At 51.5% G+C, this 25,179-nt stretch overlaps 2 protein-coding genes across 4 annotated transcripts in view; one reads left to right on the top strand and one right to left on the bottom strand.

Annotated features, from left to right (window-relative positions):
• Window positions 1-25,179, bottom strand: part of LOC149343828 (secernin-2) — a 123,650-nt gene that overhangs the window by 49,436 nt on the left and 49,035 nt on the right. The window lies entirely within an intron of this gene.
• On the top strand, window positions 13,391-20,462 carry LOC149343829 (uncharacterized). The gene has a single exon (XM_089546061.1). It carries the CDS (start codon window positions 14,491-14,493, stop codon window positions 19,393-19,395), a length of 4,905 nt encoding a protein of 1,634 aa, XP_089402187.1. The 5' UTR covers window positions 13,391-14,490; the 3' UTR covers window positions 19,396-20,462.

Consider the following 25,179-nt stretch of genomic DNA (forward strand, 5'->3'; position numbering starts at 1 on the left):
TTTCTGAGAATCATAACAATGGTTGATGCTTTCAACTCTGTATTTCTCGAAGTACACGGGCTCGCGTTGACCATGTACGGCGTATTTCGCCACAGTGTATTGTATTATGGCTAGAAGGCGTTTCTGCCGTTGGTTTCTACCCTAGGCATTGAATAAAGTAATGTTTTTGACATTCTGCACTAGCAAGAATGATTTTACATCCGGACAGCGCTGAGGGAAGTACTGGCGTTTTTTCGGCACAGCCGACGTGCGCTCACCGTCTGATGACACACGTGTCGCGCAGTGCGAAAAGTGGGGACAGAGTCGATCGCGTCCCGATCTCATCTGTCTCGCGTAGCCGCTCTTTTTAGCCGTCAGATCAGGCACCAGCCAGGGCGAGTTCTTCCCTTCTTAAACTGTCGATTTGGTTAGAGTGAAAAGTTTGGATTCCTAATATTATATTCCTTCCTAGCCCTGGGTCTTCTGTTAGGTTACGAAAAATTATAGCAAAATATTCAGCAGAAATTCATGAAATTACGGTTTTTAGATCTGTGGTCGTCCAAAATTGTGAGGTAATGAGTTTTCTGATGGTCCTGGCACGTCGCGAATTGTGCGGGTTTCCGACGACGGAGCACCACAATGGTAGTATCACTACGAAGAACAGGGACCAGAGGTTTCGTTGATTTCAGTGCCGCATTTCTTTGACCAAAGCGAAAGCGAAGAGGCCATAACCGAGGGAATACACTTAAAGGTTTGTTTTGTGATCTACCACATTTTCTGATTGGCATCTCTCACCCCTTCATAAATTTGTAACGAATGGAAATAGAATGATTGTATTTGTCGCGAACGATTCCAGAGACGTTGAGGAATGCAATAAATCTCTCGATTTTTTTCCTACAGGAGCAGTAGTATGTTAGTTATTTTTATAAGAAAGGTACTGAGAATCTAAAAAAAGAATTAATACCGCCAGCATAGAGAATAGGCCTTTGGGAACATGCTGGCATAAAAAATTTCCGCAAGACTCAGGGTGACTTGACGAGGGTGTTAATTATAATTATCCAAGAAATTTACCAGGTATAGCTGAAAATAAAACGCATTACTGAAATTAGCAGAGAAATTTCATATTTGCATCAAATTTGGTTGCATATGTCATGCATCAATAAAAAAACACTTTTCATTGCCTCATCGCCTGTCAATCTCGCTACGTGCCTCTGTGGGTAAAGCCTGCGGTTGTTTCTTTCTAAACAGGCTTCGCGATCATGTGCTACTTCATGAAGCAGCTTATGACATATGCATGATGCAATGAAAAGCATATGGCTTTTATCACACTTAAGGTACGCTGTTCGAAGCATGCCAATGTGACCGCGCAAGATTGTCACAACTTACCAGACTTCTTTCTACTAGAATCAAATAATTATATCGGTCATGTTAAGAAACAGTTTGAAGTATGTATTAAATACCCTAAAACGCGCCATTATACGTTCGTATAGCTTCTACACAAGTTAAAACATGCTGTGCTATCAACAAAATAACGCACTCCTTGGTGGAGACAGGCCCTGCCGGCGCCCGTGCACATCAGCTCAAGGTGATAAATGCGTACGCAGCTACATAGATGCTTTTTCTTTTTCTTGCGCAATTTTAAGCATACCATGCTGTTGTTCAGGTGAACAAGCGCGGCAATTTCCCTGCTATGAAGTACGTTGACTGGCAGCGCCGGTCGACACCCAGACTTCGCGCTTTTACTACCGCGGCCCATTTCCCAATGCGGTATTTATATGCGAAAAACCTATTATGGCTAATCTAATTTTCCGTTTTATGATACTACGCGGATCTAACAGCGACGCAGCTGGTCAGTACATGCTGCTTTTGCAGTGCGCAGCCACGATGCAGCCGTCGGTAGGCTGTAGCTGCGGCAGCTGCAGTAGACGGGCAGGCGGAACCTGTTTTGCCTACCACGCGAAAGTCGCTACTGCCATCAGCGCCACCGCATCTCCGTGACGTCGCGGGGTGAAGGAGGTCTATACGAGGTCTGTTAGAAAAGTATCCGACCTTTGGCCGAAGAAAAAAAAATGGCATAACTGGAGCGTTGGAAACCTAATTACCTTCAAAGTAGTCTCCTTGGGACTCCACACACTTCTCCCAGATGTGCTGCCACTGTTGGAAGTATTCCGAAAAGGCCTTTTTCGGAATGGAGTTTAGCTCAGCTGTCGTTGCAGCCATAATGTCCTCTCTTGTCTGAAATCGCGCTCTTTCAATGGCCTCTTGATTTTCGGAAACAACCAGAAGTCGCAGGGGGCCATATCAAGAGAGTAAGGAGTCTGTCGAACTACAGGAGTCTGGTTTTTCGCCAAAAAATCTGAATCAAATGCGAGGATTGTGCAGGAGCATTGTCATGATGGATGCGCCAATTTCCTGTTGACCTCAACTCCGGTCTCTTGCGCCGCACAGCATCGCGTAGGCGACGGAGGACACCCCTGTAGTAATCTTTGGTCGTTGTTTGACCCTGGGGCGTGCGTACTCGTGGTGTGCCACAAAGCGAGAGTCCAAGAAAGCAGTCAGCATCACTTTGACGTTGCTGAGCATTTGGCAGGCCTTCTTTGGTCTTGGGGACGTGGAATGCTTCTACTGCGACGACTGGGATTTGGTTTCTGGGTCGTACCCGTACACCCAAGACTGGTCACCAGTGATTATGGTGTTGATGAAGTCGGGGTCACTGTTTGTGGAATCCAGCGTGTCCTGTGAGACTTCAACCCGAAGCTGCTTGTGCTTCACCGTGAGCAGTTTCGGCGCGAATTTCGCCGCAACTCTCTTCATGGCCAAATCTTCGGTGATAATGGAATGTGCAGAAAAACTACTGATGTTTACCTCTTCCGCAATTTCTCGGATAGTCACACGACGGTCCCGCATCACCAGGGCGTTCACTTCGGCAATGACCTGGCCATTTCGGCATGTTGATGGCCTACTGGAGCGTGGCTCGCTCTCCACCGATGTGCGGCCATCTTTAAACCAGTTGTACTATTGCTTAATTTGTGTGCTGCTCTAAGCATCATCACCGAAAACCGTCTGAATATTCCGAATGGTTTCCACTTGGCTGTCGCCCCGTTTCTGGCAAAATTTGATGCATTAGCGCTGCTCCTGTCGCACCGCCATTTTGCTTGCACTAAAAAACCGACGAGAGCACTGCGCACTACCTCACTCAAGCGCTGCCTCCCAGCGACTGACGCTATCTGCAGGCGGGAAAAAATTCATGCATGCGCACGACGGCTCAAGGTCTGCTGGTGCAAGCGCGCTTGTTTCATATCCATCAGGTGTTCCAAAAAAAATAAGGTCGGATACTTTTCTAACAGACCTCGTTTCACGAATATCCTCCAGCGAGAATATTTTTAATGTGTTTTGCATACAAGCTCTGTAAATAAAATCGAAATTCAGTGTCTTCGCGCCTTTCCCTCTGTTCTCGTCGTTTTTTGAACGCTCGAAGGTCCGAGCTCCTCCGCCGGCCGTACACCCACTAGGCCCAGCCGCCGGCTGCCGAGGCGCGCGGAAATTCCTTCGCCAGCCAGAGGAGCAACGAGGCTAACTGGCCGCGGCCATGGTAGCTGCGTGACGACTGAATTTGACCGGCCAATAGCCATCTCTGAACAGAAATACGCATGAGCGTGGGGCGGAGCAGGGCGCCAGAATGAAAAGGTCGACGGAAAAGGCTCGCCAACTTTCGCGTGCGATTGCGGGTTCTCTCCTGCGTGTAGAAGTGCACTATTTGGCTGACGCGTCCATGACGAAAGAATGCGGTGATTAAGCGAGTGTGACTAGGCTATTACTCTCCTCAAGAGGCTTTTCGGGGCCCCTTTCAGGAAGTTTGCCGGGTTCCCGATTTGGTGGCTCAGTTCAGCTCGCCTCAGCAGGACCCCTAGAGCGCAACCTATCTGGTTACATCGTCGGTAACACCACAAAGGCGGGAACGTCACAGGGTTGGTGCCTGACCCGTCTTCGTGGATAAGAAAATGCGTCGCATTCCTAGCAAATTTAGCGGAAGTGACCCTTGCTAGCCGCGTCTAGCTGTCAGCCCATATGAAGGGGTGGACAATGGAAGCTCCTCCCGTGCATACCAGAGATGGTTTCCCTTCCTCCTCTAACAGGAATGGTTTCCACAGGTTTCCCTTCCTCCTCTAACAGGAGGCTGCCCTACGCCGCCCGGCGCCTGATCTCCAGGACAAGTTCCCAGATTGGGCTCAGAGGGTAGCGGAGGCCTACCCAGCCTAGAACCTCTCTCCCTCCCCCGCTGCCCGCCTCCCTTTTATGATAAATAAAACTGACAATCAATCAATACATGTGAAAGCATTTATACTTATCGCTGAGAGTGTAGCTGAGTTGTCGGGGGCTTCGGGGGTGAAAGATGTTTGGCTGCATCAGCTCGCTTCGCGCGTTTCGCTGCGTCGCGATGGTCTCGTTACACTTCGTCGGCAGTTAACTGTCGCCTCCGGCCATGCTTCGCTCTCTCGCCTGACGTAGACGCGAGCGATTCAACTTCAAATAATGAAGACACCATAAGCCGCGTCTACACGAATGCTACAGTGGACATCGTATTTCCTAGCGTATTTCGCGGAGCCGACGCGCCACTGTGTACATGTACAGTGGTGAGCAGCCTTGTCTAGAGCGCTTGAGCAGCGCGCACTTGGTAACAAAAACCGAAATTAGAGAGCAGCCCCTCATTACAGGGCAAAGTTTTCGTGCCTGCTTTGTTTACGAGGCTATCTGGCGCTACTTCCGTGCAAGCGTTGCAGCTGGACCCTAGAGGCTGCCACAAAATCTGGATTTGTTTGCAAGGAAGTGCACCGCCCGAGCGCTCTAGACAAGGCTGCTCACCACTGTACCTACACATCCAGTATGTCGGGACGCTGACCCCTCGCCCAGTGCATGCAAGGGAGGGATCCAGCCGCCCCCATCCAACGCTGATGTTGCCCCATCTTGAACGCAGTCTGCTTTGTTATCCCACCGGAGTGTATCGTATATAGCCAATGCAGGGAGGATGAGGGGCGCCCCAAAACCTGTTTCCATTCACCGAGGAAGTCGCCTTGCCTTCCTTGATCTACCCACCTACCCCAGCCTTGTAATGCCAGGAGGGCTGATGACGTCATTCGCGGGCCGCGTTTCTGCCGCGGCTTTCTGATGACGACAAGGTTTTCGCACAAAAGAGCCAAGTGATGATCCCGCATTAAAAATACCTAGCGTAACGGCGCTCTTGGCCACAGATGCCCTAGCGCCACTACAATTCAACATTGTCATCAAGGTTTTCTTATGCAGGTGGCTGTGGTGAAAACATTTAATGCCAAGCAATGCCGAGGGGGCAAACCTTGCCTCCCCTTGCGTGGCACGAGGCAATCCTTGGGGGGCTGCCCTTAAAGGGAAAAGGACAGCCCTTGGAGGGCTATCCGCTTCAAGGAGTCCGTAATTATCCGGCGCTGGTCAGCAGCAGCGGAGCTGGCCTGGAGAGTCTCCCAGTATGACTCCGCCGTGGTTGGGGATGGAGGGTGTGGGAAGGTAGGGCATGTGAGGAGGATGTGAATAAAGTCTCCCGGTTTCCCACAGAGCTTACAGGAGGAAAGGAACTGGTCGGGGTAGCAGGCATGAAGAAGAATAGGGTAGGGAGCAGCACGGGTCTGGAGTCGGCGCCAGTAATCCGTTTTATCGGAGGCTCGGCCAGAGAACCAGCCACGCAGTTGCTGGAACCAGACTGCCAACTCCGATTTCTAGCCATGACAACCAAAATTGCCATGGTTAAAGAAACTCCAGCATCGGAATCATGGGTTCTGATAGTCGATCAGCACACACGGTTCCAGCAAAACCATGGGTTGTGCTGCCTTGGTACCTTTGTGGCCACTGTTTCCTATTTAGCATCATCATCATCACCAGCCTGACTACGCCCACTGCAGCGCAAAGGCCTCTCCCATGTCTCTCCAATTAACCCTGTCCTTCGTCAGTTGCGGCCACCGTATTCCCTCAAACTTCTTAATCTCATCCGCCCAACTAACTCTCTGCCGCCCCCTGCTACGCGTGCTTTCTCTTGGAATCCACTCCGTTACCCTTAAAGGCCACCGATTGTCTTGCCTTCGCATTACATGCCCTGTCCAAGCCCATTCTTTCCTCTTGACCCTATTTAGCACACGGGGCCATTTCTTCGGGCCAGACTCTAGCCAGACGCCTAGCAACAGTGGTCGCGATACGGCCCCAGCAACGCGAGGAACAACTGGCTACAGCGCAGGGCGGCTCAGCGGGCCAGCTGCGCCCAGCGAAGACGAACGGATGGTGGCTGCGGCCCGGGGAGGCCGCGAAACGAGCGAAGCATGCCGCACGTAACGTCACGCCGGGACGGCCGCCCAAGCAGGGAGAGCGAGGCGCAGCAACTCCCGTGGATAACCGGCCTGCACAGGAATATGGCTGACTGCGATACCAGATATGCCCGCCAAAAACAGGAAGACGTGCTGTATAAGCGGCGTCTGTTTTACCGCACTATATGAACGGACACTTCTTATTTTTTTTTTTCGAAACTCTTCCTAAAAGCGAGGGACAGGCGCATCCAAGGGCAGAGAGAGCGAGATAGCCGGGTGTCTCGCACAGGCCACATGGGGGGGGGGTCGCATTTTCCGCGCCAGGCGGTGCCGCACACACTGCCTCAAGGACGCACCACCGCGCGTCTTGCGGGCGACCGCCGGCAGATGTGCGCCGCGCGGGCATCCGGCGCACGCGGGATAATCCGCTGCCCAAATCTCCAGTTGCCGGACGGCCCCTTTGCCTGCTTTGCTTCGAAGCACCAGGCCAGGTGCGCATGCGCAGATGACGCTTCGGGGAACCGCGGCGCTAACAACGGCCTAATCTCGGTATTCCCAACGGGACGCGTGTGCAGGAAAACAGCTGAAGAGGTACCGACACAAAATTTCGACAGCACAGAAACGATATGATTGGTTTCGTGGACGTAAGGACACGCCTTGTACAGCAAGTCTCAATCGAACGCGTTGAGTGGAACATGTTTTATTATGATTTTGAACGCCGCCGATGCATCAAAATGATTCTGAACGCTGCCAACGAAATTTCTGAGCTTGCAATTGCGCCTTGCGATTCGCTTCCTGTTTAGGCAACAACAAACCCTTTCACTATCACTAAGGGCTACTTTTTTTTTTTTTTTTGTCGTGGAAGGATTCTGTGTGGCGTTCCTAAATGGGACGCAGCTTCACTGTAGACTTGAGTAGTATATGCGACTACAGTGCTAAGCTTATATCCAAAAAGCTTTGGAGCCTGGGTTACTCAAGGTTTCCTTTCCAAATCGGCTGTTTATGTTACCGACGCCTCGCGGCCGAAAGTAAACTCCGTCAACCTCCAGAGCACAGAAAGAGGCAAACCAGGCCTCCGCAGTGGGCCGTCTGAGCCATTCCCAAGTTTTATGCGCGATAAGGTGGCGGCGTCCTTCGAAGGCCACACACTGGAACTTGATGCCAGATGATCAAAAGTCGCTAGCGATAAGCTCGCAGTGACCCTCGAAGGTTACTGCAGCAAGCATCAGGATGCCGCCCGACTTCGCGTTGTCGTGATATTTGCGATCGTCCACTGGTTTTACTGATTATACATCACCGCAAGCATAACATGGAAGACGACTTCAATACGGAAACGACGGCAGGCGCAAGTAGGACCTGACCGCAGGGTCACGGCGAGAGCGGTGGCGGATGGATGAATGGAAAATAGGGGCATCCCCCTTGAAACGGGGTGGTGGCAGTCGCCACCATGCTCGGCTTTTTTCTTTATTTTTATTTCACTGCGTTACAAACTGGTCTTAAAATTCGCCATTTCCTTTAAATAAGTTTTCAGACCTACACTTCTCACCTTATGTCACCTCTCTGATTTTTGAGACACCAATCTTCCAATCGCTTTTTGCTAACTTCCACCGCTGATTTATTTGCATGACCATTGTAGCCTCCAAACCTTAGGGCCTCAGGGAGAGTGGCTGCACCGCCATCGACGTCCGGATGGATACCATCACATTCCGGTATGAGGTGTTCAATTGTTTCCACAGATTTACCACACTTTGGTTTATCGGGGTTTAACGTCCCAAAGCGACTCAGGCTATGAGGGACGCCGTAGTGGAGGGCTCCGGAAATTTCGACCACCTGGGGTTCCTTAACGTGCACTGACATCGCACAGTACACGGGCCTCTGGCATTTCGCCTCCATCGAAATTCTGCCGCAGCGGCCGGCATCGAACCCGCGTATTTCGGGTCAGCAGCCGAGCGCCATAACCACTGAGCCACCGCGGCGGCGGCACATGTGTCATCTTGGTTAAATTTCTTTTTGTAGATGCGCATTCCAAGCCACCCTGACCTAGCTTCAAAGAGTAGGCCACTGCATCTTGAGTTACCATGGAACGATTCTTTCCTGATCTGCCTTTTCCAGTATCGATATGCAGTTCTACATTCTTCTTCTTTTCCATTCAATTAATCGAGTTTTTACCTTCCGCGTTTTTACCTGTCGTTTAATGCTCTTTCTTTCTCCGTCCTCGTGTCCGGCATACTTACTAGTTAGTTTCCTAGTTCTTTTCCGCCATTTCCACACTGCTCAATCTGTGTAAGTATTTAAATACCTTAAAGGGACACTGAGGAGAAATTGAAGTTGGCTTGTATCGGCAGAATACCAGCTCCTGATTACAGAAACGCCACTCATACTGACAACAAAGCTCTTGTAACGTAGAAAAGAGCAAGAACCAAAATACAGGTATCGCCGCCACAGGCCAAACTCGCAAGTACAAGCGTGGTGACGTCATAGGACAAAGCAGTGTTGCTAGAACCCACAAATCACTGAGGCGCAGCCAATGCATGCGCAAATCTCCTTGTCGTCGCCAGATGGCGCCACGTGCCCGGCAGCTACGCGCGCGACTGAAGCATCGGGACCAATCAGCGCCTGCTCACCGGCGTTAGGGGGGCTCCCGGTATTCCGCTAGCGGTAACAAGGTACACGGTATGCTAAAGGGGTCTATTTGCGAGAACTTCGTTCACGACTTCGAGAACGAGATCCATCGTAACGCTGGCAAAACGCCAGTAAGCGAAGCGACTGTAGCGACGGCCGCAATAGCCCATAGATGCCTTCAACGCGCGGCCGGCGGTAGCTTTCGTTTTGGCTGCTGCCAGGCCGCACTGCTGGCAGCCAGAAATCACGGAGTCTGCGTTACGTCATGTTCACGTCACTTAGTCCTGTGTCGTCATAGGAGAATCCCAAGTTTGAATCAGAGCGGCGGGAAAAACTTTTTCAACTTCGAATCCAAATTTCTTAGAAATAAATGCATCTTTCGCTGCCGCCCAAGTGGCAACAAAGCCATGACATGCCGAACTATCGGATTTTGCTATAAAAAAATATTAATAGTGCTCCCCTCAGTGTCCCTTTAAGTAGCGCAGCCTAGCGACAGACAGCTGTAATAGCGTCGACTACGAGTTGGGCTGGGCTCCCCCGCTTGCCTGGCGCATACTGGAATATAGCTGTCGATCTGAAGATCCAACTCCACGCAACCTGATTTGGGCCCCCGGTCACCGGGGACTCCAGGGAAACGAACAACCCGATCAGGCCGCCCGCGCACTCTCTCCCCGGGCTATCTCCCTGTCCTTAGAAGGGTACTCCCAATCAGACAGTCACAATCTGGCCATTACATTCAAACAAATCACCGATTACTACAAGGAGGAGCACCGGCGCTACCCGGCCCCTTGTAAGGGTCTGGATCGCGCTGACGAGCGCCTCCTCATCAAAATTCTCACTAACACTGTACTGTGCCCGGCGGTGCTTAAACATTTCAATACATCCTTTGATGGCACGTGCCAGTTCTGTGGGGAGGTGTCTGACACCTTCCAAATGGTTTGGGCGTGTCAATCTAACCCATCTATCCCCCCCAACCCCACCAGAGAGGACTGGGAGGCGGCCCTGCTCGGCTGTCAAGACCTAAAGAGCCAAAAGGCCTTGGTTCAACGGACGCGGGCGGCGTTGCTTGCCAATGGGGCCCCGGAATAGGGGCTCCACCTAATACTGTGAGGGGAAAGAGCCAATAGGGTCCTACCCCAATCACCTTTCTGTAAAAAAATTAATTGCCCATAAATGTTTTTCACCACCACCACGGCCAGTGCCTCGTGTCCACCTCAGCGTCTGGAAGCCACTGATAAAATATAGAGGACCCACTGCCCAGTTTCCTAGAAGAAATAATCACGAGAGAGGGTCTGACCAAGGGTCTGGCGCGGGGACCGGGGTGCCGAGAGCGGCTGGGGTCTCTCGAAACAAGCCCGACTCCGCCTCTTCGTCCACCTTCAGATCGCGCACTTTCATATTCCATCACTAACTGCTACGAATTCGCCCAAATGCTGACTTTGCTCAAGCCCAACTCTATCGCAGTTCACAGGCGCAGCGGGGAATGCCAGCATGCGAAATCGTTTGTGGGCTGCCACTTTCTTCTTTCGCTCCCTCCCTTCCCACGCATACGGCGCGGCTCAAGTGTCCACCGAGACATTTACTGCGTCATTTCATTTCCTCAGAAACCAATTTCTGCCTATTTAACAGTTTATACTATACCTAGGGGGTTGGACTTTTCGGTTTAAACCGAAAAAAAAGTCAGTACAAGTTGGCATGCAGGGCGCATAGCTAGCTCGCTGTCGAATGCGAGTTACACACACTCAAAGTTGAAAATTAACCAAGTAAGGTAGCCAAGGGAATGATGCGACGACGGTAGTGTTGGATAAGCAGCGCAGTTTTGCTATATGAGGTACTGCTCCGCTGGCTTACACGCCTCGGCGGACTGGGAAACATCACCTTCACGCTGCCTTCTAGTTATTGTTGTACCGGCGCCCACATTTCGCTGGCTGGCCTCTCTGGAAACCAGCGCTGCGCGCCCGCCGTCGCGCAATGCAGGCCCAGACTCTCTCGGACATGCCGCAGCTTGCAGCGTGAATCATCCCGCCTCGCCGGCGCCTGGCGCGGACCCTTCCTCCTCACCGTCGGTTCGAACTACCACTACGACGCTTCGCCGGCCGCCCGTTCCTGTCTGCAAGCCTTCAACGGCCGGGCGCCTCTCAACCATTCGTCTAATTTGAACGGTGGCCAGTGCCGTGACCTGATTGGAGGATTTGAACGGCTGGCTGCCTCAACGGACGCGCTGAACCCGCGCAGCAGACGGGCAGCAGAAGAGGCATCACGCCACAGCTACGCTCGCCGCCGGGCGCCGCCCTTCTTTGTGCTAGCCCGTGGTGCTCTTAGTCCTTGTATCATGTAAAAGCCATTGTACATACTGTACATAAAAGTCCTTTGACTCACCATCGCCTCGACCGTTTCTTGGCTCGGAGGCCCAGACCCAACATTATGCAATTTGTTCACTACCACCACCTGCGCAGAGCAGTTAGTCGATTCCTGACCCTAAACCGCACATGGGCGTCACGAAGAACTATACTTCCTGGCTACCGCGACGACTGAGCGGGAGTTCCATCGCTGCAATCAATACGCAGACCGCGTGATGCCCCGCCCTCAACCCAGCGTCACGACCCAACGATAACTCGTCAACCTAATTCTTAGGTGTAATCTTTCACTTCCGTTTTTGTCTGGCGGCTACCTCATTTAACTTGTGGTAGTCCTTTAATGACGACAGCAATTTCTGCTACAAGCACAGCTCCAAAAACTACCATTTGCACGTTACTTTCTGGCAAATGAATTGTTTAGGATGACAAAAACACCCAGATATACTTTAAGTGGCGTTCGACTACAGAATTGCTACGCTAAATCGCCGAAAAAAAGTCATTATTTCATTCGTCGCAAATATCATTCACCAAAAAAAAACCTAAACTTGTATCCTGAAATAAAAAATTGCTGAGGCTTAGCTAAGGTTAAGCCTAGTCAGATGCGAAGCATATTGATGGCTAGGCTAATACATGGCTTTCCTTGGTTGAATACTTGGTCATTTTAATACAACCACTAGAAGCCTTCGTCGTGGGGGAAGACAACGGCATGGCTACAGCGGAACGCCGACTAACCCCGAGACGCGCGTTGGGTGAGCGCCTGGATTGCCACGGAAGCCGCGTCCGCCTGCCCGGTGGAGCGAGCGTTTCACCTACACCGAGTGTGAACGCGCGTTCGAAATGCGCGGGAGTGTGACGTCACCATACCACGTGATTCACACGGCGTGCAACCGCAGCGACGGCACAAGTTGCAGCCCAGTCTCTCATCTGTCGTGACGTCATTGTGTCACGTGGTCTGCACGGCGTGCAACCGCAGCGACGGCACGAGTTGGAGCCCCGTCTCACATCTGTCGTGACGTGATTGTGTCACGTGGTGTGCACGGCGTGTAACCGTCACGAAGTGCTTGGGTTACCTATTGTAATATGCTTTGCATAAAACCGAAAAAGTCCGTCGAATTTTCGAAAAGCCCCGCCGCGGTGGCTCTGTGGTTACGGCGCTCGGCTGCTGACCCGAAAGACGCGGGTTCGATCCCGGCTGCGGCGGCTGAATTTAGAGTCGAAATTCTAGAGGCCCGTGTAAAGTGCGATGGCAGTGCACGTTAAAGAACCTCAGGTGGTCGAAATTTCCGGAGCCCTTCACTAAGTCGTCCCTCATAGCGAGACCAAACCAAACCGAATTTTCTAGAAATAAAACCCGAAAGGTCCAACCCCTAACTATATCGTACCGGTGCCCACATGACGCCCTGCTACCAATGAAATAATACGGCACTGAACGAGATGACCACCGTTGGTCACTGTAAGGATATGCGTGCCACCGACAGGCAAAAAAAGACTGCATAAAATATTACCGCATTACGCAGGCAAACAAACAAGTATGCAGCAGCCGTATGCCGTGTCCAATGCAAACGCACACTTCTTTAATGAAAGTGCACAGTACCTTTCGTAAGCTGCAGGAAAACGAAACTGCTTAGTTTCCTTGTACCGACATCTCTGGTTTCCGATCAATGAAATATTTCCCGCTAAACATTTGCTTCATTTACGTACAATAAACACTTTACCCATAAGCAATTCTGTCCCCCGAGTCCCGAAATCAGTCGTCGTTTCAAAACGCTGTCCGGAACCCATGTCCCGATCGCATCGCCTTCGCACTCTTGTCGACCGCCCGCCGCTCTTGAGCATCTTGAGCCACTCGTCCTTTTCCCTTCTTTTCCTTTCTACACTCCCGCCCGGCGTGAGAGTGAATGGCGGCGGTGCGCCTGCCGTCCTACTCTCGCTCACCAAACAGCGCGCGCGCAGCCCAAAACATGCCCGAGCAAATATGCCGTTCACGCAGCCGACGAGAGAGGGCGCCACCGTAGCAGCCAAAGAAAGAAGAACGCAGTAGCAGACAAAAGGGCGAGGCAGCCGATAAGCCTACTCTACGCTCTTTCCCTCCCTCTTCGCAACCGCTCTCGCTCTTCGGTCGCCGGGAGAGCAACAGAGCAACCGTAGTGCCCGTACCCTCGCAACGTCATCCTTCCCCAGTGCCCCATCCTTGGTTTTGTGCATGGTTTTGTGTGCTCGTGACAGCAGCGCAGCAGCGGTGCAACTACGACTGCCGCGCTGATCTTTTCCCGTTTGGACACGACGTTGGTGACGCCGGCTGTCAACGGTCTGCCCGCGCCGGCAACGACGCGACCGCCGTGCGGGCCAGCGACGCAGCCGTTGTCTTCCCCGGACCTTTTGTGCCGCGAGTATGTAGGCAGTGACGCGCCGAGCGAAGCTTCTCAGCGGCCTCGCTGGCGCGCTGCGCCGGGTGACAGTGCTTTTGTTGCGCCGACAAACGACCGACCACCGGTTGCATCTCGCGCAGGGGTGCCGCGTGTGTCTGTTGCGCGTGTGTCGTGCCCCGAATTCGTCGTGTCTGCGGTGTCGGAGTCGCCGGCGCTGTCAGCGCTGCGTCGACGTACTACACCGCCGACAACAACCGGACGTGCCTCGGCGGCTACGCACGAGGGGAGAGTGCGCCCGTGGGCCCGTGGCCCGCGTGCACGAGATTCGCGAAGATAACAGACAGACGCAAGCACACGCTACAGTTTCCACGTTCGGTGGTAAGCACTGCGTTGCCAACTGCGCTTCTTTCGCAACTGTTCGGATAACGTCGCCATGAAGGCGTGATTGTGTCGAGCCTTCTGCGCCGCAAGGATTTCCCGCGTTCTGACGACGTGAGTGTGTGTGCGTCGGCCTCGCCGTTCGTTTGGTGACGACGACTGAACGCTACTCCCCGCGCTACCTTGTGTCATCGCAGCGGCGCTCCTTTCAAAACAAGTTTCAACGCCGAGCGCGCCGCCCCAGCTGTCGCCGACCTGGTATGTGTGTGTGTGCTGTGCGCGGACTGTTAGTGAACTTAGCGACCTTCTGACTGGCTCGCCGGTTTAAATTCGCGTAGCGTCTCTTCGCACTCAGTGCCTCGAGTGACAGCGTTCGGCAAGTGTCCCCCGCATCTCGCTCGTTCGCCGGCTACGCAAGCGTCCTCCGTTCGACGGGTCCTGGATTCGGGCTTTCTGCTTATGCATAAGTCGGGACCTCATGCCTCGCACGAGCAACGGGCAGAGCGTCGCCTCGAGAAGGTGCAGGATTTAACGCCGCCCCGCAGGGCAAAGGACGCTGGTGAGACGGACTCGAAACGTGGCGATAAATCGGGAGGCGGCAGTCTCCTCGACGAAGGCTGTGTGACACGTTCGGTGCACTACGTGTGCGGCGGAGTGGTGAGGCGAGTGGCACTCAAGGTAGCTGTGATTCGAATACGCCGATTGGAGCAGATTCTCGAGACAGGCATGGCAGTGTCTTCTGAAACGCTGGCGGGCGTCGCCGACGTAGGGCCGCCCGGATCTAAACCAGCGGCGCCGAAAGACTCCAAAAAGCCCGAAGACGCGCCCGACGATGCCAGACCCATTCCGGTGAGGGTGTCGCGGCCCAACGCGCCCGCTCTCTGCAAAGCGGGATCGGCGTGCAAGAGGCTACTGCGCAACACCTCGGAACGGGACAGACTGCGAGCTGTGCAAAAGCGTGCCAAAGAGGTGAACTGCGACGACGTTTCCAATGTTCCACTGGGTGAGTACTGTGATGACTCTTCCGATAACGCGAAAAGCAAGCTCAACAGTGGTGCGAGTGGGTCACAACATTCCCCACACAAGAAGAGACGCAGAGTTGTGTGGTTGGAAGACTGTGATGAAGTCTCGGATACGCCACTGGAAGAGTACGACGGCGATGTGCCCGAAAAGCATGCGTGTAACTCGCCATCTCTTAGCAAGGTCACACATGGAAAAACCACAGCAATGGCTCCCAGACCAGCCAATGAGCCAAAGCTTAAAGCTGATGCAGGTTCAACGGAACAGTCTAATAAAGGTCACCACCTCTCACTGAATAAGGATGAAAAGCAGAGACTTCCCGAATCATCCAAGTCTGCCCGACCAGAAAAATGCATGTCTGGTGCAACTGTAGGGCCACAGCCCAGTGGAACCAAAGCATGCGCTGGTACAACTGCCAACAACAAATCAAGTCTTGCCTTGGCTACGCATAAGGATGTGATCGAGAAGAAGGCACTGAAGCGACCCGGAGCACCATCCAACAACAAAGGTGCAAAAATAGCTAAATTAGACTTGGGTACCGCAAATAGCTCAGCCGAGTCTAGTGTTGGCACAGTCAAGAAGAGCAGCAGCCATTCATCAGCTGCGAACACGTCCCCAAACAAATCGGTAAAGTGTCCAGAGTCCCATGCAAAGAAGAGCCCGAAAAAGCATGCATCCACTTCTGACACCCATTGTGCCACAAAAGAAGCTTCTGGACCTCATAAATCAAAAGCTGACACGCTTCCTACTAAAGTAGGGACAGCCAATGATGGTATCAAGAAGGCCCGAGAAGACGGCAGCTTATCAGTAGCCAAAAAGGCGCTGCCAGACAAACTGGCCAAGAAACCACAGTTCTCTGCCAAGGGCAGCTATGACACGTCTGCTGGCAACCTGAGTGTTCCAGCAAAGTGTCCTCCAGTAAACACACAGAAGATCACTAACGACAGACCAGAAAAAAAAGGTGGCCATCACAATACGGGCTCTTCGGCCACAAAGAATGCATTGCCCAACAGACAGGCACAGTCGTGTGCTAAGAGCGGCTCTGCAAGCAACCAGACCGACTCCGTGCAGTCTGTTCCTTCATCCAGTTCAAATACTGCTAAGGATGCGGAACAATCAAAGGCTGCCCGTGGTCCGGACACAACTCAGCACAGCACCAGCCCATCAGTCGCTAAAAAGGTGTTGCCGAAAATTCCAAAGAAACCAGTGTCCTCTGACACGTCAGCCAAGAGTGATGTAAGCACTTTCAAACAAGAGCAACCCGCAAAAGCTCCTACGTCCACTCCGAAGTGTGTTAAGCATGTAGGAAAAGCAAGGGACCCGCAAAAGAATGGTCCACTGGTCTCCAAGCGGCCACCATCGCCGAACATAATGATAAAGAAACCAGTGCCCTACACAAAGAGCTCGGACACTTCTGCTAGCAAGCCTAGCCAAGCAAGTGTCCCGAAAAAAATCCTTCCTACCGTCTCTTCAAAGGTAGGTAAGGGTCCACGGCCCAGCATACCAGCAACGAAACCTGCACCCCGTATTATGGACAGTAATGCTTCGAAGGCTGCGTCCACACCGGAAAAGACGGACAAAACATCTCAGTCCGAGCTCAAAACTAAGCACAAAAAGTGCAGTGACAGACATCCGGGAACATTAGCGAAAGAACAAGTTGCAGATAACTCAGCCGCCCACAGTGACAAAACGAAAGAGAGTGGCAAGCCAAACAAGGTGGCTGCCGGCAAACAGTTCCAAAGCATGGCACCGGACACACGTGCTGCCAGTGTTGAAGTGAAGATAAGCCGCAGCAAGCTTGCCTGCCTCCGTGACACCCCAACCCCTTCTGCCAGTCTTGTCAGCTCGGCTGAACCTCAAGTGTCAGAGCAAATCAAGCAGCAGCTGTCGAAATTTCCTAAGAGGGTGCCGTCATCTGAGCAAACTGACTGCTCTGTCGGAACCTTTCCGGAGTCCGGCAGTTCCGTACCGAAGCAGCGTGATGTGAACCTGCCAAATGGGCGCCAGGCATCAGTTCCGCCCAAGACAGCCACAGAAGCAGAGGCCACTGTTCCAGATTCACGCGAAAGCATTCGTGGGACCACGGAAATGTCAACAGAGGGAACCAGAAGTTTAGAGCGGGAAGCTCACGATGGTGAACAGCCTGCAAGGAACGTCTCGGACAGTGTCATGGAAACTGCGGTGGGCAGTGATGGATGCTCACGCAAGAAGACGGGCACTTCTCAAAACACCTGCACATCCAAAATGCGGGAGCCCATGACTGAAGTCAGGGGGGAGCTTGTTGCGGATATCGTGGGAGGTGTCAAAAATCTGACAGACCTCGCTGACATCGGTGCAGAGGTGGAATGCATCGATGACTGTGTTCATGAAAACAAAGCGACCATTCAACTAGAAGACCGAGGAAGCTTGCCACAAGACTCAAGTAACATGACCGGCGGACTGGCTACCAGTGCGGAGTCTGACGCTGTAGGCACAAGTAGCCCTGAACTGCTAACGAACGCAAATAAACATGCTCCTCTTGAGCAGAAAGTTGAACATGCTTCGAAAGAGCTCAATAAAGATGCCACGGCATTGTCATGCAAGCTAGCTGTTAGGGAAAGTGAACAACAGGTCTCTTTGGCAAGTGATAGCACAGTGGCTTTGACACATGAGCAAACAAGCACCCCGTCGAGAGAACAGTGCAGCATTTCACCGGAAGATGGTTCGGCCAGCGCAATGCCACCTGCCACTGGTGACTGTGATAGGGTCAGCGTTATGCTTCCTGAAAGCTGCTGCTTCCAAGACCCAACAGGCAAGGAAGACCCAGTAGCAAATGAACATTTCAATGCTGCCACACAGAATGATAGGAGCACAGTAACTCATGAGCACAGTCATCAGGAACCTCGGACCCCTTCATCACAAAGAGCGGGTAGCAAAGCCACAACCGTTAAGAAAGAAATTTGCGACAGCAAGTCTATTGCAGCGTGTGAAGATGTGCCAACAACCGTTAAGAAAGAAATTTGCGACAGCAAGTCTATTGCAGCGTGTGAAGACGTGCCAAAAGAGCTTGTTGCTTCTGAACCTGTTGTTGACAGCTTCAGAAGCAGCATTGCTAGCACGTGTGAAACTAATGATGATAGCAACTGCCGGCTGGAATCTGACAGTGGGAACGATGCCCTTCAAGATGACGCTGATAACACAGCTGTATCCACCTCCCAAAAATCGTTAGGTTGTGACGCTCCTGACAAGAAGATTGACGATGGCCCTCGTACTCGTGCAGTTGATGAGTCTAGTAAGCAGCAAGCGAAACAGCTAAGCACAGGTGTTCCTCAAGGTACGGAGGGTGACGACACATCTGAAGCCATGGATGCTGACAACAGCGTGCACGATGAAAGCAGTGCCCACAGCCAAGTGGACGAGCCGAGAAGTCTTCCGAAAGAGTTGCAAGAACACAGTGACACTGCGCCCGGTAGCAATGGCGTGTGTGATGGAGACAGTTCCACAGAAACATCGCACACCTCTTCGCTGCTTTCGGAGGATTCTGTTGCAGACGCTCCCCAACCCGACGTCGCAGTTGAAGGTGTCCCAACGACACCGAGCCCTCCAAAGAAGAGGAAGAGAAACCGAAGTGCGGGCACCAACACTTCGCTGTGCTCGTCTTGGGTCTTCTCTCGCAACAAGAGGGGCAAACGAGCACACAAGCACAGGCAGCACGGTAAAAGTGGCGGTGGTGAGAAGAAGAACTCCACCACTTCCGCTTCGGCCCCCGTGCTACCCAAGGCAGCAGCCCCAGACGCCAGCACAGCTGAGGGCGTCCTTGCACAGGAAGTCCGCAAACCAGAAGCCGTTCCCGAAATTAAGAAGGAGCAACCTGCGGTCAACACCAGCTGCAACACACTCGTCAGCGGCGATGTTGGGAAGCCTCCCTGTGCTAGCACCGTTCATCCGGAGAGTACTGAAGACCCAAAGACAGCTTTGTACAAGACGCCTCTGACACCCTTTCCCGCAGCTCCTCCGGATCCGAGGATCAGCAGCGACCTGGAGGAGGCCATGCTGGACCTTGACATGTACACAGGGCTGAGCATCCTGGACGTGTGTGGCTCTGCCAGAGTGCCAGACCTGAAGGAGCTGGAGAACCGGATCATAAGCAACACCATCACCAAGAACGATGCTGTGGCTGTGATCACGCGGGCCATGCGCGACGCGGTCGTTCAGGAGAGCTTCAAGGCCCGGCGTGCGATCTACAACCTCCGACTCTTGTCCAAGATACCGTTCTCACTTGAGCCCACCAAAGTGCGCAAGATACGGAAGCTCACTCAAGCTGTGATGGCGAAATCTGAGCTGTGCGGCAGGTTTCAGTTGTGATGGATTCTTGCCTCGGCGGTGGACTTGGCTTTGTGATGAACATTTTACAACTGCAGCAGCTACTGCACTGCAGCAATGCACGGCAGCATTACTGTCGGCAAAAGTGCCTTGTGTGTGCAACTGGGACCACTGTGTGAAGGTTGTGCATGTTGTTGAGTCATGGCAGTTGTGTGTGTAATTGTTTGGACTCTGGAAGTACCAAAGATTGCTGTTGTGATTGTTAAGTGACTGTCTGTTTCGTCTACATAAACCAGTATCAGGTTTGTCACATCACACCATCAAGTATCCCTTTCTAAATGGCAGCCTGCAAGGAAACAAGTGTTGTTCCTATAGCAGCTAACTGGAGTGATGGTAGCCTAACTTTCTTGTTTCATTTGTGACACAACTTTCCACATGCAGTGCCGACATTGACATAAAACTGTGTGCAAATACCTCTTGTTCGTCGTACCTGTTTTGCATGTTTCATTGCCTTTTCTTTTACCTTCCAGCATTAGTGTGTGAAGAATCCATTTTCTTTTCTGCCTAAGGCATAGTAGAGAGTTGTACATCAGTACTAGAGCTTCAACTGGCTCCTGGTCTGAGATGCTCCTGTGAGAACGAGTTCGTTGCAGAGAGCGCAATCCACTGCAGACTAAAATGCTGCGTGTCACAGCTGTGGTGCATGCCATACTCCGAAGCTGCCGTCTCTTTCTTCTGTAACAGGGTGATCTCAAATTGCTTCTTCTCAGGGATGTTCATTTTCAAGAAAAAATAAAAACACACAATGCTCTTGTAACCTGTGAACTGACATCTGTGAACGCACCGCTTTTGCTGCGTCTTTTTAATGCGCAGCAGAACATTCCAACCACACAAAACCTTCGCAGATATACGAGAGAAGTCTGTTGGCCACCAATTGCATAATTCTCGAGCTGCTGCTCCCACTTTGCTAGTATTGCCAGGGCTAGTTGGCCGCATGTGCCCAAATCCTTGCCTTTTCGAGCGGTAAATTTTCTTTGCCTCTTCCTCGTTCGCTGTACTCATGTACATCATTCTTCCTTGTAAACGTCATTAAAGTCTGTTTAAATTACTGTTGTTTTCACTTCTTACGGGGTGTAGCGTGCTAGTTTGTCAAGCACGTTTGCCAAGTTACTTCCATCACCTTGCAGGAAACACCAGCAGCAAGTGCCAGCATAAAAGCGGTTCGTACAGTGGATAACATGCCGTGCGGAGATACCTAGCCACGTCACGCCTGAAGTCACTGCCAGACTCTCGCATGCCTTGCTGGAGTCCCTTGATCTGGGAGAGCAGAGACACTCGGACATCTTTGCGGCCACTTTCCCTAGCTCACCGCGTTCTCCCTCACCTCTTCAACAGCGCTGACGCATGCATTTGAGCTTCTGGCTTCAGCATGAAGGTAAGGATTTGCGGGGCGGGGGGGGGGGCTGGTTTCTGCTCTTGTGTTCGAGTGCACACCGCATTTTGGATGCCTGTTCTTTCAGTTTGAGACAAATGTACGCCATCAGTAAACATGAAATGCCATTTAGAATTTGCCTAAACCTCTTAAACAATTTTAGTATTTCATCTCTCTCTGTTTTAGTTCCGACGGATAAATGGTGGCTGTGACATAACGGAAGGCGTTGAAGCCGCTTAAGGCATGCAAAAACAGCAATACAATAGCCGTTTGTTCATTTTTCTGTCATTCCAGCTCTTGAAGAACACTGTTGTGAGATTTGGAGTGAAATAAGACTAAGCGGAAATTGCATCGGTTTTGGTACGCCTCATGCGACCTAAACATTACTGTAACTGGTCTGTGATGCAAGCAACGCTCTCCTATTGCAGCCGAAATGAGAAAGAGAAAATTGAATCGCACATTATTTAGCATGCACAGGCGGATTCTACATGGTGATCTATGTTACGGATGGGCAGCGAACCATTTCAAGAAGGAAGCAAAAACCAGAGAGAAAATTCACATTACATCTGACAACATTGGTTGTAGGTGCACACTTGCACTAAATCTCCCGCATGCTCATTCCTCCATCGCTGAAATGCCCAGGGCGTTTGATATTCTGCTTCGCTGGCCACTGCCTCAATACTGCCTCCTGGAACCTTTCATTTAGCTTGACTTTGACTGCACCAGGAACAGACCGGTTCGCCAGTTTCACGGCAAAGTTTGCTTGCTCCTCAAGACTTGCAGGAAGCTGCCTCTGCAAGCATTTTAAGCTCTGTATGTTGGTTCGAAGAGGCAGCAGGGGGAATGGAGATGGTAGGGCCCGTCGCCTCCCCCCCCCCCCCCCCTCTTCCTCAAGCAAGAAATTTTGCAAAGGAAAACTATTTTTTGGCCAAAACAGTCAAATACATGGCTCAGATGGGACTGTTCCCCCACAACCGCCCCCTCCAAGAGTGACCCACAAATCTACACCTGTAGTAGTGATGCCACAAGCAAATTCTGCAGACACTGAATACTAGCTGTACAAAGAAACTTCATCATCATCATCAGCATGACTACGCCCACTGCAGGGCAAAGGCCTCTCCCATGCCTCTCCAATTAACCCTGTCCTTGGCCAGTTGCGGCCATGGTATTCCCGCAAATTTCTTAATCTCATCCGCCCGCCAAACTTTCTGCCGCCCCCTGCTACGCTTGGCTTCTCATGGAATCCACTCCATTACCCTTAAAGGTGCACTGAAGAGGAATCTGAACTTGTCTTTTTGCCACGGGAACTCGATCTACACGTTCCGAGCTTTCTTGGAAACTTCGATTTATTGCCCTGTGTGGCCGATTTCCCTAATTAAATCGAATTAACGCCTGGCTCCCGCCTTTTTTTTTAATTCAATAAGTCGCAGTTTCTAAGAATGCTAGGAACGTGTAGATCGAGTTCCCGCGGCAAAAACACAAGTTCAGAATCCTCTTCAGTGCACCCTTAAGGACCAGCGGTTATCTTGCCTTCGCATTACATGCCCTGCCCAAAGGAAAATGACTAGGGCTATCACTAGTAGAAGAGAAGAGGCCTGTGAGAGTTATGGCATACCCATAGTGGCTACAACTTATTCTTGACCAAGTCTGAATGACTGAACACCCTTTCAGGTGTCCACAGCCTTTGGGTTCCTCACAGATATAAATCTACAAGGTGTCCAATGACACGGCTACCAGAAATGGCTGAAGGCAACAGAGCTTTTGCATTATGAGGTGAGAAAACAATCTCTCGCAGAGAGAAATAATATTTGCTTACCAAGTTACAGAAGTAGCGTGCACAGGAAAAAAAAGAAGCAAACGGAAAACAAATGCCACCAAATGTGCATTAATTTCATAATTAGTTTCCTTTGCGATAAGAAGCCTCCATTGAAAAATATACATTTGGTAAATTCTTTGAGTTATTGTAATAGTTTGGATCACGAAAACAAGTCGACAAGAAGATGGAGAACAGAGGTCTGGAGCAAGCGTCATTGCTAAGCATTAGGCCATAAAGAGGTGCACGAGCTTTCCTGTGCACCTTCCGAGGGGAGTACGCATACTCGCTCAATCACTACACTCTCTCGTCACAAACGCCTGAGCCAAATTACACACTTCTAATAACAATGGGGTGGAGCACATATGGCAGGTTCCCTCAGATCATGAATGGCAGTTTACCAATGTCCCTCAAGAGAAAAGTATATACCACAGCTGCATCTTACCGGTACTCACCTATGGGGCAGAAACGTATAGGCTAACAAAGAGAGTTCCGCTTAAGTTAAGGACAACGCAGCGAGCTGTGGAAAGAAAAATGAGAAGTGTAATGTTAAGAGACCGGAAGCGGGCGGAGTGGGTGAGGAAACAAACGCGGGTTAATGCCATCCTAGTCGAAATCAAGAGGAAGAAATGGGCTTGGGCAGGGCATGTAATGCAAAGGCAAGATAACCGCTTGTCCTTAAGGGTAACGGAGTGGATTCCAAGAGAAGGCAAGTGTAGCAGGTGGTGGCAGAAAGTTAGGTGGGCGGATGAGGTTAAGAAGTTTGTGGGAATAAGGTGGCCGCAACTGGCAAAGGACAGGGTTACTTGGAGACACATGGGAGAGGCCTTTGCCCTGCAGTGGGCTAGTCAGGCTGATGATGATGATGAAACACAGCAGGGAACCCAAAACTGCCTGCAAAAGTTGGCAAGTCCTTTCTGGCAACTTTTTCATGCACTGGTGCGTAATTCTGTTGAGAGATGGATATTGGTTAGATTCCATCAGGCGTCACCCAGCTACCATGGCAGCAGCCAGTCAGCCGCTTCAGTGGGTCAGGAAGCTCTCCCCCCCCCCCCCCCTTCCTGGGGAATTCCCGCACTCGTTGGGAGGCAGCAGAGGAGCACCATCCTTTGAGCGTGTAAAAAGCGACGAGAGGAGAAGGAAATCCACAATGACGCCGAAATTCAAAATTTGACTACAAATATCTCGGCTTCAACAAAACTCACAAAAAAAAATTCTGGCGGGAGGATTTTCATGAGGCAGCTTCTTTAACATCCCAGGGATACCTCACCTTTATTGATAGCCCCTTTCAGAGCCCGTTTAAATGCTAATTAAATGTTATTTAAAGACTTTAGTAACCAGCACTTGCTATTAGCAACCAGTACTTGCTATATTGTAACGTGGCGGCCAGCCGAAGAATGAGGCGTGATGAGCGATGGATAAGAGATGATTTAATGGCCGCTGGCCTAGTGCGAGCGCTCCGTCCCACGCCACCGCCAGCGTCGTCTTCGTCGTAACATTACCCGGGGCCACCGAGCGATCGTCCCGATCGTAAACTGAGGAAGACGTGGATGAAGAGATGCGTGATTCAGCGATGGTGTTCATTGCAGAAAAGAAGTGGCAAGGTAATGAAGTGCTGGCCGCGACGGTGGATGAGATGATAGGAGGATGAGTCCCGGTCCACGAAGCATCCGGGCCGTAGGGTGCCAGGAGCTGATGGCCGAGGTCCTTGGACACACCAACGGCAGGGGCAGGGGGGCGGTGTCCTCACGTGTGGGCAGGGTCTTGTGTCGTCGTGTCTTGTGGTCCGGGCGGGGGACGGGGCTGGGGTGAGCGTCGAGGTCGGTTCAGGTCGGGCAGGCTTTGGCACGGCCGTGCGGGGCGGACCAGGTACTCACGGCCGACGTCCACGGCAGGCGCAGGACACCGAAGCTCCGGGACCAGGATGGCGATGAAGGGACCCCAGCACCTCTCACCAAATGTTACGTGGCGGCCAGCCGAAGAATGAGGCGTGATGAACGATGGACAAGAGATGATTTAATGGCCGCTGGCCTAGCGCGAGCGCTCCGTCCCGTGCCACTGCCAGCTTCGTCTTCTTCGTAACAACATAAACAGTTATTCATATTTACACTGGATGCATAGTACACTGCAAATTAATTGCGAGCAAAGCAGTGAAAGGGATTAGTATACATATCACATGAATATGCCAGTTAAGATATATACGCTCATTAAAATACTTGTGACCGGTAAAATAAAGGCGTACATTTGCGCTCATCTCATTTTATAAATGCCAGCTTAGTTTTTTTTTTACTTCCAAGAAGAGCTGAGAGAGAAAAATCACTATGATGAGAAAAAAAAAAATAACAGATTTGAGCCAGCCTGTAGAAACCACTGACACAGTACTCTGCAGGGTTCGAAAGAGGAAAGGTTGCTAAAAGAGAGGCAAAAAACAGTAAAAAAAAAGAAGAAATTACAGGAAAGAAAAGGACTGTGGCCTTAGAATTAGAGCGCAGACATTTCAAGTGAAGCTGCAGAAAGATTGAAGTTTATAAAGAAGACAAATGTCCTGCTGCAGACAGGCAAGAAAAAGGTTCAATGCTTT

This window comes from Amblyomma mixtum, chromosome 5 (assembly GCF_055824585.1).
Source record: "Amblyomma mixtum isolate Tamu chromosome 5, ASM5582458v1, whole genome shotgun sequence".
NCBI lineage: Eukaryota > Metazoa > Arthropoda > Arachnida > Ixodida > Ixodidae > Amblyomma > Amblyomma mixtum.

Coding starts and splice junctions, on each gene's coding strand:
- LOC149343829 (XM_089546061.1), top strand. CDS start 14,491: ATGCATAAGTCGGGACCTCATGCCTCGCACGAGCAACGGGCAGAGCGT.